The sequence below is a fragment of the Chenopodium album genome, chromosome 27 (assembly GCF_948465745.1).
Source record: "Chenopodium album chromosome 27, dcCheAlbu1.1, whole genome shotgun sequence".
NCBI classification, from domain to species: Eukaryota; Viridiplantae; Streptophyta; class Magnoliopsida; order Caryophyllales; family Amaranthaceae; genus Chenopodium; species Chenopodium album.
The window spans coordinates 32940373-32955752 of NC_137860.1; the positions used below are offsets into that span (position 1 = coordinate 32940373).

Genomic DNA, 15380 nt, shown 5'->3' on the forward strand with positions numbered 1-15380 from the left:
TTGACCTGGCCTTTTTTGATAAAACATTTCAATATTGACAAAGACGTTGAGTATTCTTGAATCTCCGAACAGGCCCAGATAAGCCATGTTAACTGGTCCAATCCAATTTCTCTACCAGCTCATTCCTATTTCCTAGGTCTCAAACCCACGGCCTGGCTTCGCTATGACCCAGTCGATAGCGAAAAGGCCCAACTAAACCGGTTTGTTCCACTGGCCACTTTTACATTCATCTCATAGAGTGCTTGCATTATTGCAAGCTCTGAAGCATAAAAGTATATATAGCTATAAAAGTCAAACTTACAAACCAAATTAAGAGAGTTAATAACAATGAAATTTTCTCAGCTCATTTCCTTCGGAGAAGCTTTACCAGGTGGAGGCAATCCGGCTCTACTTCCAGTCTCCTAAGTTCCGATCGTAAGCATAGGTTAGACGTAACCATACCGCCATACCTAAATTTTGCAAATATGATTACAGTTTTATTAAATAATTTTACCCAATGCATGACCATAAAAAGTCGAAGTAACACATGTGTTGCAAATAATGCGGCAATGAACCTCCCGGTCTTCCGGAGAGATGGATTGATTGTATATTGTCACACATTTAATCACTAGGTGTCTCCAATGTGCTTTGTTCATGCGACCTAGGATTAGTATATTAGTTCATAACTTGTTGTTTCACAATAATTAATGCAGTATTGTAGTGATCAATGTCATTGGGAGCCGTGCGTTTTCACTCGTCAGATGTCATTGCTGCATCATCCAATCACTTTTCGCCATATATATGCAAACTAATAAGTAATAACTCATCACAGTAAAAAATTGCGTAATCATAGTTGGTGCAGGATAATCTAATATATATATATATAAATAAAGTAGACATTTTTCGAGAGCATTGAGAGCGCCACGTAAGAAAAGGTATATTTTCGACCAATAAAAAACTAGATTTCTATTTTATTTTAGAATTAAAAAAATCGCTCGCCACCTAAACAAAAGTGACGAATGAAATTTTAAATTTTTGCCACGTAGGTAAAAATGACGAATAGTAATTTATTAGGATTTTAACTATTTATAAACACTAAATTTTATCATTTTTGTTTGTTACAAAACTAAAAATTATCTTTAGATATCAGGATTAATATTATTTAAAAAACTAAAAATTATATATATATATATATATATATATATATATATATATATATATATATATATATATATATATATATATATATATATATATATATATATATATATATATTTCTTTTGAAGCCTAAAACTAAAAATTATATTATATCTGATGATATGATATTTTCATACAAAATTTTAAAACTTAAAATGCAAGAAAAAAAATTAAGAGATCACCAAAAAAAATATTTATATACAAAATGTATACAAAAATACGTGCATTGCACACCACATAAGCAAAAGTAATATTTCGATCAATGAAAAATTAGATTTATACATTAATTTAGAATTTAAATTTTCGTTCGCCATTTAAAAAAAATTAATAAATTAAATTTGAGAATTGAAAACAAAAAATAGTAATTTAAGATTTAAATTATGAAAAAAAACAAAAATTATCTTTTGTATTATCTTTTACATTAGTATTTATATTATTTTAACAAATAATTAGAAATTAAAAAATAGATTTTGATTTAATGATTTTATCTAACTATCCGATGAATGAGATAATATTTACTACGTATTTCAATTTATAAATTCAAGTTCTATATAAGTAAAATTTAAATAAGAATAATTTAAAAATTAACAAAATATTTTACCTTAAATTAATGTTAAAATAATAGAATAGAAAATAAATACAAAAAATATTAAGAAATTACAAAAAAATTTACAAAATGAAATATTTAAAAATCGTGCATCGCACGGGCTTACATCTAGTATTATCTATTTTATGTATAGTAGACTAAACATGATTAGTCAATGATAATAACCTGCAACTCAATTTTAATTAATGCTTTAATTACCAGAATCTGATTTAATTTTAATATCTTTGTTATCATAATAAGTTTCTGATCCTATTTATACGTCTAGGGTTTGGTATCACTCACATTTAAGTTAAAACTAATTTTAAAGAGTATATATAAATTCCTTAATTCAAAACTAATTTTGCAAACTTAAATCTTGCAATGGTTGAACCTTGCACAGGAACTGATAGTTGAGATTATACGATGAAAAAAGAGATTTTAATGGTTTTGATGAATGGAATTTTCAACTAAGATTATAGGACAATTATCTATAAAATGGGGCTTCGTGAAGTAACTAAGTAATTATAATACTAGTTTTATTTTTCGGCATTTGACTCACTAGTCTTTTGTTTTTCAACTATGAATGTTTTCAATTATGTAAGAGTGAAAATATTTTGCAAATTAAGATGATTTAATAATTTTATTAATCACTCCGACATATAATCATTACTCCCTCCGTCTCTTTATTAATGTCGACTTTCTCTTTATTATGTGAGTAATAAATGATAGAAAGTGGACATTAATAAAGAAACGGAGGGAATAGTACCTAAACTATTGTTGGATTGGCTATATAACTTAGCTTCTTAAATCAAATTTGGGTCCAACTTATTGAATTGATTACCTTAAGTCCCAACTCCCAAGACTCCCAACATGACTCCAGTTTTGGACTTTAAAATGAATTTGTTTTCATATTACCTCCATCTTTTTAATTTCTTTGGTTTAATAGCTTAGTTAATGACTTAATGTTATGCAAATTGAGAATATATAGTGAGTATAAGGAAAACGGACAAAGTAAAAGAAAAAATGTTGGTCTGTAAAAAGATAGATAAATTAGATTGATATTTCATTGATCATCTACATCAGTATGTTTAATTTGTGCAACGAGATTTTATCTGGTGTGATTATGTGGTTGCTTTCTAATATAGACTGGACTAGAAAAATTCGGGTAATGCTTGTGTGCACACCTGATTGATGACTAGATTGCAGCTGAGTCATTGTTGCTGGTTCGATTGTAAAATAAATTCTGAAATTTATTGTGAAAACTAGGTGAACTTTCTGCCATGTCTTATTTTAAGAAGCCTAATATAATTTGCAGCATTAGATTAGTAAATACTTGGTTTTTTCCCAAAAAAATAAAGACTCTCACTAAGATTTCACTGACACTTAACATTGCTTTCAGCATGGATCTGTAACTATACATGCTCTGTTCAAGATATTGAAGTATTTTTATATTTCTAGAAGTTTCTCTAATCATGTTGCTGGCACCAATTTTGGGTAGATTAACTCTGATAGTTGTTGAGTGTCATAATAGTCAATGTTATTTTTTAAAATGACTAGAAAAAATAATAGATAAATGTACACATCTCAAAGAGACAGTTACCTTGTTTGGGATTTGGTTATGCACTGATGAATAAGTTTGGGGTAATTTGAAATTAAGCTTTCCTGTTTAGCTTATTACTAATTTCTGGAAGAGATTCTTTCAAAAAAAAAAAAAAAAAAAAAAATTTCTGGAAGAGAGTTAGTTACTCGTAATTAAAAAGCACTATCAGGTACTCATTGATGAATTATCAGGCAATTAATTCTTGATTTTTCGAGTCACATACAAGTCAAGAGTATGTATCTACTGCAATTTGTTTTATCAGTTTGCCTAAGGTTCAAGTTTATAATGTTTGGTGCACAATATATTAACCAATCCCTTATATCTGAAGTGAATTCTTGATGAGGTCCTAAGTCCTATGATAAGGGTGGAGTTGTCAATGTCGTTCTGAGTGAGCCTAGCTTTTTGTTCTTGTGAACAAATATGCCTTTGAATATCCGGATTCCTACACAAAACCTTCCAGCAAACTCTCTGTTGGCCCAAAATTTATATGCTAAGACCTCTATAGATCAAGTGTTCTGGTCACCAGGCTGAGCACTATACCACGCACCAGGGACACACACATATCTCCAGTTGGTACGGAACAAGTACATATGTTTCTCAGCGCTCTTGCTGAAGCCTGCAGCTATGTTCGATCAATTCATGTTATTTTATTTTTGTTATTTATTTCTGATTGGAGTCTTGGATTGATAGAGTTGCCCATTTATTCCTACTATGAGATATCCAGGTACGAAACATTGAACTCTATGTGCTAGTTGTAGCTGCCTAATGATCCAAATTCAGACATAATAATGTGTCAGCACATGTTAGAGGTTAGTAAGATTGAAAATAATTGAAGAACAGAAGCTAGAAGTAGTCACAGACTCACAGAAGATATATACGTAATTTGGTTTTATAAGATTTAGTTGTTGGCCTTCTTGAATGGTTAAGTTTTTGTCCCCCTTCCAATTGTTGTCGTGGGAGATCAAACACACAGTCCACCCTACTAAGTGCAACCCCAATCACTACTGCACCAAAAACCAATTATAGCTAGTGTCGGGCATGATTATACTTTGTTTATTTCTTAACTAGGGTAGCTAATGCGCGCGATGCGCGCACATAGCTAGTCAAATCTAGAGACTCTTTCAGCTTGGTCTTAAAATTATAAATTTAGTTGTTGACAGATTTAATGACAAAAAAAATATGTAAACAACTATGTTTATGAGTATATAAATGTCCAAGACAACTAACATTAAAGAATGAGAGCAAATAAGTACATAATTAAATATTTTAGAGGGTATAATTGTCCAAACACTATTCATTAAAAAACTTGTATACATTAATGAGGGTATATATGTAAATACACATTTTAAAGGGTATACTTGGTATTACACTATTCATAAGAGTAACTTTCTACTTTTTATAAGGTAAGGATACATCGTACATGGTTTGGTTTAACTTTTATTTCTTGTTGTTTATTACTTTCTAAATTTCTCAATAATAATTGTATTATTAATTCTTTCTACATTATTTTCTCATATTAACTTTGACCACGGCATGGCTAATATGTAACAGTAAAAATCATTATCTAATTATTGTTTTTGGGTTAATCAATGTAGTAGATTATTAAAAAAAATATATACTGGTATTTTTCTTCTGATTTTTATTATAATTACATTTAATTAAAAGTTAACAAGTTCATTAGCAAATGTGGGAGGTGAAAGTGATGTAACTATCGTGAAATGACTGAAGTACGACTAACTTAATTTTTTTTGTATAACATTGTAAATTAAATATCTCAAGTATTGGTAATGTATGACGAAACGTTATGAAAACTGCATATTTGGAAACTAAAAACTAAGACGGATCTAACAAGTTCCCACGACTATCCTATTACATTGAGGTGAGTAAATCATCTCCTTAGCTTGGATAAAAATAGTTTTAACGTACAATTTGTTAATGAAGCCGATAGAATAATTGTTGAAGTTGAGAGCTAAGAGCATCCATTTCACTTAAACAGCTAAGTACTACTAGCAATGCAATAGACGCTGGTCAAGTTGTAGTTTACTAGTACTGTACGTAGAAAACGAAGGCGTGGAGCCAAAACTTGAACAATGGACCAGATGCAAAGCACATAATTAAGCTGCCATTTTCAAGTTCAAAGTTGTGAAAATCAAGCTTGATTGTCGGAGGGAAGGTAGACTTTAATTAAAAAGTAGTTTGAACATGCAGATGTTCGTACAATGTAAAACATGATCATTAAACTATTGCATAACTTTGCTTTTTCTTGTCCACATTTCTATTCTATTTCATGGAAACCAACTGGAAGGTATTGATTTCTATTCAAAAGTGGAGCCTCATTTCGACAATAAATCTACTTCTTCATCCCGTCTCCCCATTCTATTCTCATCACATCTCATTGAAATTCTATTCCCAAATCCCAATGGCCGAACTCGGAATCGTCCTTGCTGAAAGTCTCATTAAAGTTACCGGGTCTGCAAGCATCGAAGAGATTTGTGACATGTGGGGTTACAAATCTCAACTCCAAGACCTCATCAAAACCGTCTCTACCATCAAGAACGTCCTCCTTGATGCTGACTCCAAGCGGAAGCTCCCCTACGAAACACGAGGCTATATTGAGGATCTCAAGGCTGCTATTTATGATGCTGATGATCTGTTCGATGAGTTTTTCATCCTTGCTGAGCTCAAGTTGCTTGATGGCAACAAGGATGATAAATTCCTTAAAAAGGTACGCCGCTTTTTTTCTGGTAAGGAGGAGGTAAGTCAAGCTTATAGAATGTCTCGTCAGGTTAAGAAAATTAAATTGCAGTTGGATAGTATTGTTAGTAACCATCACAAATTTGGGCTTAGTGTGGACTACAAACCTATTTGTAGAAGAAGGGAGGAAACTTGCTCCTACGTGGATGCAGGGGATATCATTGGGAGAGAGGATGATAAAAAGGCTGTCATTGATATGTTGTTAGGTCCCAATGATGTTCAGGAAAGTTTCCGCTTTGTGACTATTGTGGGAGTTGGAGGATTGGGTAAAACTGCTCTTGCCCAACTTGTGTGTAACGATAATGAGGTTGAAGCAGAGTTTCCGGATCCCAAGTTAAGGTTGTGGGTTTGTGTCTCTGATCAAGATGGGGAGCAGTTTGATGTCAAAGTCATTCTTTGTAAAATTCTAGAATTAGTTTCTAGTAAAAGGCCTGACGATACCTCCTCAATGGAATTGGTGCAAAAGCAATTTCAAGAGCAGTTAAGAGGAAAGAAGTACTTGCTTGTTCTTGATGATGTATGGAATGAAGATTGTGAGAAATGGCGTAATCTGTGCAGGTTCTTAACGTTGGGTCAAGAGGGTAGTCGGATTGTGGTGACTACATGTTCGGGGATGACTGCAAAGATTATTGGAGAAAAATATACGCACAAGCTACAAGGTTTATCTGAAGAGGATTCGTGGCTCTTGTTCGAGTCTGTAGCATTTGATAAAGGGGAACACGAGCATGCAAGTCATCTTGAATTAGTTGAAATTGGGAAGAAGATTGTTGAAAAATGCTACAACATCCCGCTTGCTATAAAGGCGGTAGGAAGCCTTCTATTTGGGCAGCCTGTGAATAAGTGGCAGACATTTGAGCACAGTGGATTTGCTGGAATTGGAAAAGGTGATAATGAAATTATGTCTATACTAAAGCTTAGTTATTACAATCTTAGACCCTCTTTGAAGAATTGTTTTAGCTACTGTGCACTGTTTCCCAAAGATTTTAGACTCGAAAGGAAGGAGTTGATTAGCCTTTGGATGGCACAAGGATACATTGTGTCGCTAGATAGAGATCAATGCATAGAAGATGCGGCAGAAGAGCATTTCCTGATTTTGGTACGTAGATGTTTCTTTCAAGATGTGAAGAAGGATAAATATGGTGATATTGGGTCTGTGAAAATCCATGACTTGATGCATGATGTTGCTCTAGAAGTGGGGAGGGAGGAAATAGGCATGGTGAGTTCTAATATAACCAAATTGGGTGATAAAGTTCGTCATGTGTATTTTGGTCGTGGTACCTTTTCACAAAATTACTCATTGAAGAGTAAGATGCGTTCGTTTATTTCAAGGGGGAAATTAGGTTATCCGGTGAATGCACATGTTAACAGTTGGATGTGTGTAAGGGTGTTGGTTTTGCGGGGTGCGGGTATAGTATGGTTGCCTGATTCAATTGGTAAGCTACTGCATTTAAGGTATCTTGACCTTTCTTTTAATTATAATTTAGAGGGACTACCTGATTTTATTAGTAGACTACATAATTTGCAAACATTAGATTTAAATCATTGCGGTGGAAAATTGAGGGAGTTGCCAAAAAAATTTAGCGAATTGATAAAACTTAGGCATTTGGATTTAAATAGTTGTAAAAAGTTAACTGGTATGCCTTGCATGGATAAATTGACTAATCTTAGGTACTTGAATATGAGTTATTGTCAAGAGCTGAGTAGTTTGCCTTCGAGCATGGATAAATTGACAAGTCTTAGGCACTTTGATTTAAGAGGTTGTTATAGTTTAACTAGTATTCCTACAAACATGGGTCAGTTAGCAAGTCTTAGGCACTTTGATTTAAGTGAGTGTCACAATTTAACTAGTATGCCTATAGGCATGGATATGTTGACAAGTCTTAGGCACTTTGATTTAAGTAGGTGTGATAAGTTAACTAGTATGCCATCAGGCATGGGTAAGTTGACTAATCTTCGGGTGCTACCATTGTTTGTGGTGGGTATGGAAAGGAGAGTTTCTACAGAGGAGCGATGTATGGGAGACCTGAAAGACCTAAAACCCCTGACCAACTTAATAGGTGGCATAGAGATCAAAATCGGCAAAAACTACATGAATGATGATGTAGGAGGAGGGTATTTGAAGGGTATGAAACATCTCACTGAGGTTGAAATTCTTTTTTCTTATGAAAATGATGGATGTGTAGAGTGGGAAGGGGTGATGGAAAAGCTAGAACCACCTTCGAATCTCAAGAAATTTGTCTTGAGGTATTACAAGGGTACTAAAATTCCAAGTTGGGGTAGAGCACAGGATAATTGGGCAATTTCTTTCCAACACCTTGTCAGCATACATTTTAAATGTTGTAGCAACTTGGTGCAGATTCCACAGTTGAGTAAACTGCATTTTCTGAAATCTCTATCTCTTGATAGATTGTGGAAGTTGGAGTACATAGAAAGTAAAAGCAGCAACACTGGCAATGAACGTGAAGAATTGATGACATTCTTCCCCTCCCTTGAAACTCTCGAAATTTGCAAACTCAAAAGTTTGAAAGGATGGTGGAAGGAGGAGGATTTGGTTGAGGGTGATGATGACCATATCTTGAGGAGTAGCTTCACATTTCCTCGTCTCTCCAAATTGGTTATCTATATGTGCCCCAAGTTAACATCATTTCCTTCATGTCCAAGCCTCGAAAATTTGGACTTGAATGACATGGGTCTTCTCAAGTCAATGCACAGCTCCCAATTTCTTAATAACCTCCACATAAAATCCAATGAGAAGGTGGAGAGTTTATCAGAACTAGAGGATGTATTCCGGAGATACACTTCTTCCTTACAAAGCCTTCGAATTTCTTATTGCCCAAATTTGCAGAGACTCGGAAAAGGGGGGTTGGAGCACCTCACTGCCTTGGAGTCATTAGTGTTGGATCGCAATAATCAACTTAGCTTCTCTGAAGACGAGGCCACGGATGATGGCATGCCTTGGAAGTCCCTTCATCACTGTCTCCATTCCCTGACTATTTTTGAATGCAGTGCCATTAAATCACTTCCTGAATCAATGCAGAAACTCACCTCCCTTGAGAAACTTGAGATCTTTAGGTGTCCAGATGAATTAAAAGAAAGTTGTAAACAACCCGGCGGGAAGGACTGGCCCAACATTCAACACATCCCCAACATTACAATTAACTGAGTATGTGCACTCCAATCAATTCATTCTATTTTTGATTATTTATGTATAAGCTCTCTGCTTTAAAAAAAGTTTGTCATATAATTTGCATCTCTCATTCTACCCGACCTTTAATTTGTCTTCAACCCACGTTTTTGTGTGCCTTTTCATTTATTTTAGAACTTAACAAAATGCAAAATTCTATCTAGTCTATCCCTTCCTCGAATCAACCACATGTCATTATTTTTTTTAGCAGACTAGTGTATGGAGTTTCGTCTAATACAGTAATCTGTGATCCATTTTTAACTTCTAACAGGTCATAATTGCTCGATCTGCTAGTTGTGCTGGTCAATTGTTGTCTTGCTTATTATCAGCTGGCATAGACATTTTTTATATCACCTAAGGCATTCAGGTATATATCCAAATCCATCACTTTTCTATTCAGTTTATGTACTAGTATTAGACGACGTTTTTCATTGTTCCAAACATCTACATCTATATGTGTGTCGCCTTTGTGCAACAACTTTTATCTTGTGTGATTGTGTGTATGTTTGCTCCCTAATAATAGAGTTATTGTTGCTGGTTTAATTTAATTATAAAAATTCATTGTGAAAACTAGGTGAACTTTCTGCATATGTTATCTTAAGATGCCTAAATGTAATTTGCAGCTAGAATTAAGTTAGTAAATGTGGGGGTTGCAGTATATGAAGACTATAAATTTATATTAAAAGGTGTTTTATTTAGCTAAATTTCCTCATTTTTATTAGTTTAGTACATATGGCTTAGAATATCCTGATTCCTATAACTAGCTTTTTGCTAGCTCCACCAGTACTTAGCTAAGCAAAACATGATGCATAATCATTTAAGGTAAAGATCGCGAACTTTTTGCAGCTTCTGTTTTGCTTGATTTTAATGATTTAACAGCTTTCTTGTTATCAAGTAGTCTTACTTATTTCTGTATATGCTACAGCTCCTTCAGAAAGAAATTCAAGCAGACTCTGTTTTAAAGAGCATTGATTACAATAGCTATGGCCCTCAATCTGATGTTAACACGTTTGTTGGTGAGGTATTCAGATCACCAGACCAGGCTGAGCTCTTTGCCTCCCGGTCTACCCACTTTTCTCCAATCGTACACAGAACAAGCTAATTACATACGAAGTATGTTTCTCAGCTCGTATGTTGCAGCCTGCAGGAATATAGTTACTTTTTTTAAAAAAAAGTTGTAATAAGATTTTATTTATAAACCAGTTTTCAAGATCTTGGGCATTGGGAAGGCCCTTCCTAGAAGGTAAGTCCCTCCCTAGGGTCTTTGTATTGTACTCGATATTCTTTGTTCAATACAAATTTCTTACCTTAGACTTGTGATGTAAATCTAAATCAACTTTTCGTAGTCTAATAATTAAGGCAGTCTTTTTTCTTTATTTGATTAGTCGAGCAGCATGTCTTTCACAATCATCAAAAGCTACAATATCAAGTTTCATACAATTAGTATTATACAACCGTATGTCATTGATGAGTTATCAATATTGTCACACAAGATATAATAAAATCTTAAAACTGTTAGATTATGTAAATAATCGTGTATATATTTAGATTATATTTTACTAATATAGCCTTAGCCCTAACCCTAGTATACTTTGTATATATACATTTTCTATCAAAAACATTTTAAATTTGTGAAAGAATAGATCGATACAACATATATCCATCAATAAATTGGGACGTTCTCTTATATACATCAATAGCACCACCCTTATACACAAGGAGGCGTAATAATAAAACTTAATTGTAATCAAAGATCAAATAACAAGGCATAAACTTAAATCGGCACAATGGACAAGTATTCTTCCCCTCAAGAATCCAAGAAGCAACACACTCCCCATGAACAAGGAAGAAACGCGCCTTCTTGTTCACAACCATCATCCGAATCATCAAACTCCTCCAAGCAAATCGAACAACCCCTCGATTCTTTACTTGATGAAAATCCTTCTTTATTCATAGGCCTTAGGATCTCCCTTTTCCGTAGGAAACTCTTCACTTCCATCCTAAGCTCTTCATCTATATCATAATCCTCATTCGTATCTTCCTCGAAATTACTATTAGCACCTTCTTCGATATACATGTCCATATCCGTAGCCTCTGCCACCTTGAATATTTTGACAACAAATGCAAGAGAAGTACGCGTTATAGCTTCAACATCTTGAAGAAGTTCCTCACAACTTTGTTCTATCGCTTCATAAACACACTCATCAGGATATTCATCCTCGTAAAGTTCTCCAAGCCACTCCTTAACTTCCAATTGTGTAAGCTCATCTTCGAAATCAGTAAACCTATGTAACACTCGCGTAATAGTTCTTTCTCCGTTAGGGATGCGGCTATCATGGTAACATATTTGGATTGTAAAGACATCGTCGAGTTGGCGATTAAGGCTATCATCAACTGCCCAAGATAAGACATCATATCCGAAAATTGACCTTGAATACAATAAGGAAGAATTCATGGTTTGGGTGGTCATGGAAATATTAAGGTAAGAACTATTTTTTGTGGGTTTTCAAATTTCAGGAATAAAGAAAATTTCAAGTGTAATTTATCTAACCTATATAGAAAATGCTCAAAACAAACCCTTAAAAAAGAACTTTTCTTTATACGCAAGGAATTTCCTAAATTATGTCTACTATGTATTTCCAAATATCATTACTTGGAATTCTATATAGATTTTGTATATCTCTCTGATTAGCTGTATTTCCAAAAATAGCTGTAAAAAAATTAAAGATAGTCGGCCTAATAAGATGAGTGTAATAATATTGAGATAGTGCGATTTTTTTTCAAAAAAAAAAGGATAGAGATAGTGAAATAAAATAGCTAGGAATGTCGTTTAGGACTACCTAATGTGTGATTTTTTATTTTATGTTGTTTCAAATAGCGCACCCAAATCAATCAAACTCGGGGTAATCATAATTATTGAGATGCAATATTATACTTAGGCCCTGTTTGATTTACCTTAATTTTGCTGAACTGAAATTATTTTTACTGAATTGAACTTATTTTTACTGAACTGAACTTAATTTTACTGAACTGAAATTATTTTTACTAAAATTAAATTATTTTTACTGAACTGAAATTATTTTTACTGAACTGAAATTATTTTTACTAAACAAAACTTATTTTTACTGAACTGAAATTATTTTTTTAAGGAGAAAAGAACAGGGCCTTACTTAAATGTAGGCGGTTAAATATATACTCCCTCTGTTTTATAGTTAAAAGTCTATTACTAACATTTATTACTCACATAATAAAGAGAAATGGGCTTCTAATTATGAAACGGAAGCAGTATTTTTTTTTTTTTTATTATACATCTCACTAGTTGATTATCAAACAAGATCATTATTGTCTTAAAAAATAAAAAAAAAAATAAAAAAAATAAAAAATAATAAAAAATAAAAAAAACAGGATCATTGTTAGCTAGAATTCGTTTTTTTTTTATTATTTTTAAATAATGATACGGAGTATGTAATGATATACTTGTATGTATGAGATAAAAGTTAATTAAAAAGAATCAGGACTAAAATTAAAATTTTATTTTCCTTAATAATATTCACTCGATCCCTTATCTAATCTCATTCTTTTATAGCAACTTTTTGAATTTATTTGTAATAATAAAATAGATAAGTCAAACTTGAAATCCTTGGAAGATTTGTAGTACACTAATTCAAGAAAATCACAGCTTTTCTTTCCAATAAGAAAATTAAGATATTTTTTTTTTTCAAAAAATAAAAATCAGGCATAGCCGCGTGGGTAATGAAGTACTAGCTTGGTGAGCAAGTCACCCACTTCCATATTTTCTATATATAATTATTATGTATGAATGTTGAAGTAAAAAAAATTCAGAGTATTAAAAAGCCTTAAACCTTTGATTAGTTATGCATAATATGGAGTGTTTAACATCATCAACAATACGAGGGGTAGAAGTTACATGTTGGGTGATGGAGCCAAACAATACTACTAGTAATGATGACCAGAAGCCGGTTGATGATCTCTTTACCGTTCACCTATCGTACCACGAAGACGGCCTCAACGACGTGAACGTGAAAACAATACATGTGAGTTTAGAGTTCAAGAGAGAGTCCCCTTATTGGGAATGGCAAGAAGCCGTCACGAATTGCCTCAAGGATAATGATGTTAATATGAATGCTTGGGATTCTATTGTTGATATTGTGGTACAAAGTTGTGAGCTCTTGCTCGATGATGTTCGTGATTCTGGCCGTAAGTCACTTGTTATGTATGTCAAGGCCGAAGTGTACCATGTGGATGATGAGGAGGGTGGTGATGATCACGTGTACGACTACGATGATGAGCTGATGGAGATGGAAGAAGTGGAGGTTCGTGGTCTCGAGGAGGAGGAAGAGGAGCCTATGGACTTGGATGATACCGACAATGAGGAGATTATTGAGGTTCGAAGGAAGATATACATAGAACTTTGTCTAGAAGCAAGTGGAGTAGGGTTTAATAATGGATATTCAAGGGCTAAGGAGAAGTGCTCAATATGTTTAGAGGAGTTTGGGAAGTCGGACAATGTGGCGATGCTCCCTTGCTCTCATGTATATCACAAGAATTGCTTTCTTGGTTGGATATATAAGAAAAAAAGAACATGTCCGTTATGTCGATCGGAGTTATTACTGTTGCGTTAATTGGGGTACTTTCAAATAACAAAGGGATAAATAATTTTGTTTTGAAGACCAGCTGATTCGATGATTTAAAAGCAAGCAGTCTGCTTAACTTGATTTTATTAGCTTTAATTGTTATATTTTGTTAAACATGGTTGTTCTAGACCCTAGGTATTGGGAAGGCCCTTCCTAGAAGGTAAATCCCTCCCTAGGGTATTTAATTTGTATTGTTCATTTGTACTCGATATTCTTTATTCAATAAAAAATTGTTACTACCTTTTATTTGAAGTTAATATATTTTATCTTTTAATGGGGTTGCAACAATATATTTTTAAAGTTCTTAAGATCCCATTTAATTTATGTGTAGGAATCTCTTCACTTTCATCCTAAGCGCACACTGATTATTAGCATATTTTTTCTAGCCTACATAGGCCTAAGTTTTTTTTATAAAGACAATTAGATCATTGCAAAAAAAAATAAAATTCATATGACTCACATCAGATCTAATAAACATAAAGAACTATTTTTATTTTAAAGACATTAACAAAGAACAAAACATAACTAAAATAAGGTTAGGAAAAAAAAAAAAAAGCTAAAAGTCTAGCCTTGAAATAAAAAATTAAGCAATGGTAATTTGTCAATTCAATTGGGGAAAATTACAAGTACTCCGTAGTAAGTAAAGCTCAATTCCGATCCTCTCCCCTCTCACTTTGCCGGAGTTCGTTGGTTCAAGGTATGTTGCCGGAAAACTCAATTCTTAATTATATGCTTTAATTACCAGAATTTGATTTAATTTTAATATCTTCAATTTGTTATCATAATAAGTTTCTGCTAGGGTTTGGTATCACTCACATTTAAGTTAAAGCTAATTATTTTAAGGAGTATATATAAATTCCTTAATTCAAAACTAATTTTGCCAACTTAAATCTTGCAATGGTTGAAAGGAATTAATTTTGATGAATGGAATTTTCATATAAGACTATAGGACAATTATCTATAAAATGGGGCTGAGAGTGATATAAAGCCAAGTGGTTAGAGCTTTCCTCCCGGTTCTAGGAGATCCTGAAAACGGACAAAGTAAAAGAACAAATGTTGGTCTATAAAAAGATAGATAAATTAGATTGAGTATTTCATTGATCCATCTACATCAGTATGTTTGTGCAACAAGATTTTATCTGGTGTAATTATGCGGTTGCTCTCTAATATAGACTGGGCTAGAAAAACCCGGGTAATGCTTGTGTGCACACCTGATTGATGACTAGCTTAGATTGCAGCTCCTGAGTCATTGTTGCTAGTTTGATTGTGAAATAAATGTACACATCGATCTCAAAGAGAAAGTGTCCTTTTTATTCTGATCGATGAACAAGTTTGGAGTAATTTGCTTTCCTGTCTAGCTTATTAAGTAAGAGAGCTAAAATGGGGGTTGCAGCTCAGTGATTCTTAATTAGTCCAGTCGCATAC

The 15380-nt window shown here is 33.3% G+C and overlaps 1 protein-coding gene across 1 annotated transcript; it reads left to right on the forward strand.

Moving 5' to 3' along the window:
- Positions 1-5781: 5781 nt before the first annotated feature.
- On the forward strand, positions 5782-10402 carry LOC145620102 (putative disease resistance protein RGA4). The gene is made up of 4 exons (XM_081674749.1): positions 5782-7742; positions 8019-9214; positions 9924-9955; positions 10226-10402. Exons 1-4 carry the CDS (start codon positions 5782-5784, stop codon positions 10400-10402), a joined length of 3366 nt encoding a protein of 1121 aa, XP_081530875.1.
- Positions 10403-15380: the final 4978 nt, after the last annotated feature.

Excerpts from the sequence above, each read along its gene's own strand:
- LOC145620102 (XM_081674749.1), top strand. The coding sequence starts at position 5,782 with ATGGCCGAACTCGGAATCGTCCTTGCTGAAAGTCTCATTAAAGTTACC. Across the intron at positions 9,215-9,923 it reads AGATGAATTAAAAGAAAGTT|CTAGAATTAAGTTAGTAAAT; the intron begins GTAAACAACCCG and ends TGTAATTTGCAG. Across the intron at positions 9,956-10,225 it reads TAGTAAATGTGGGGGTTGCA|CTCCTTCAGAAAGAAATTCA; the intron begins GTATATGAAGAC and ends TATATGCTACAG.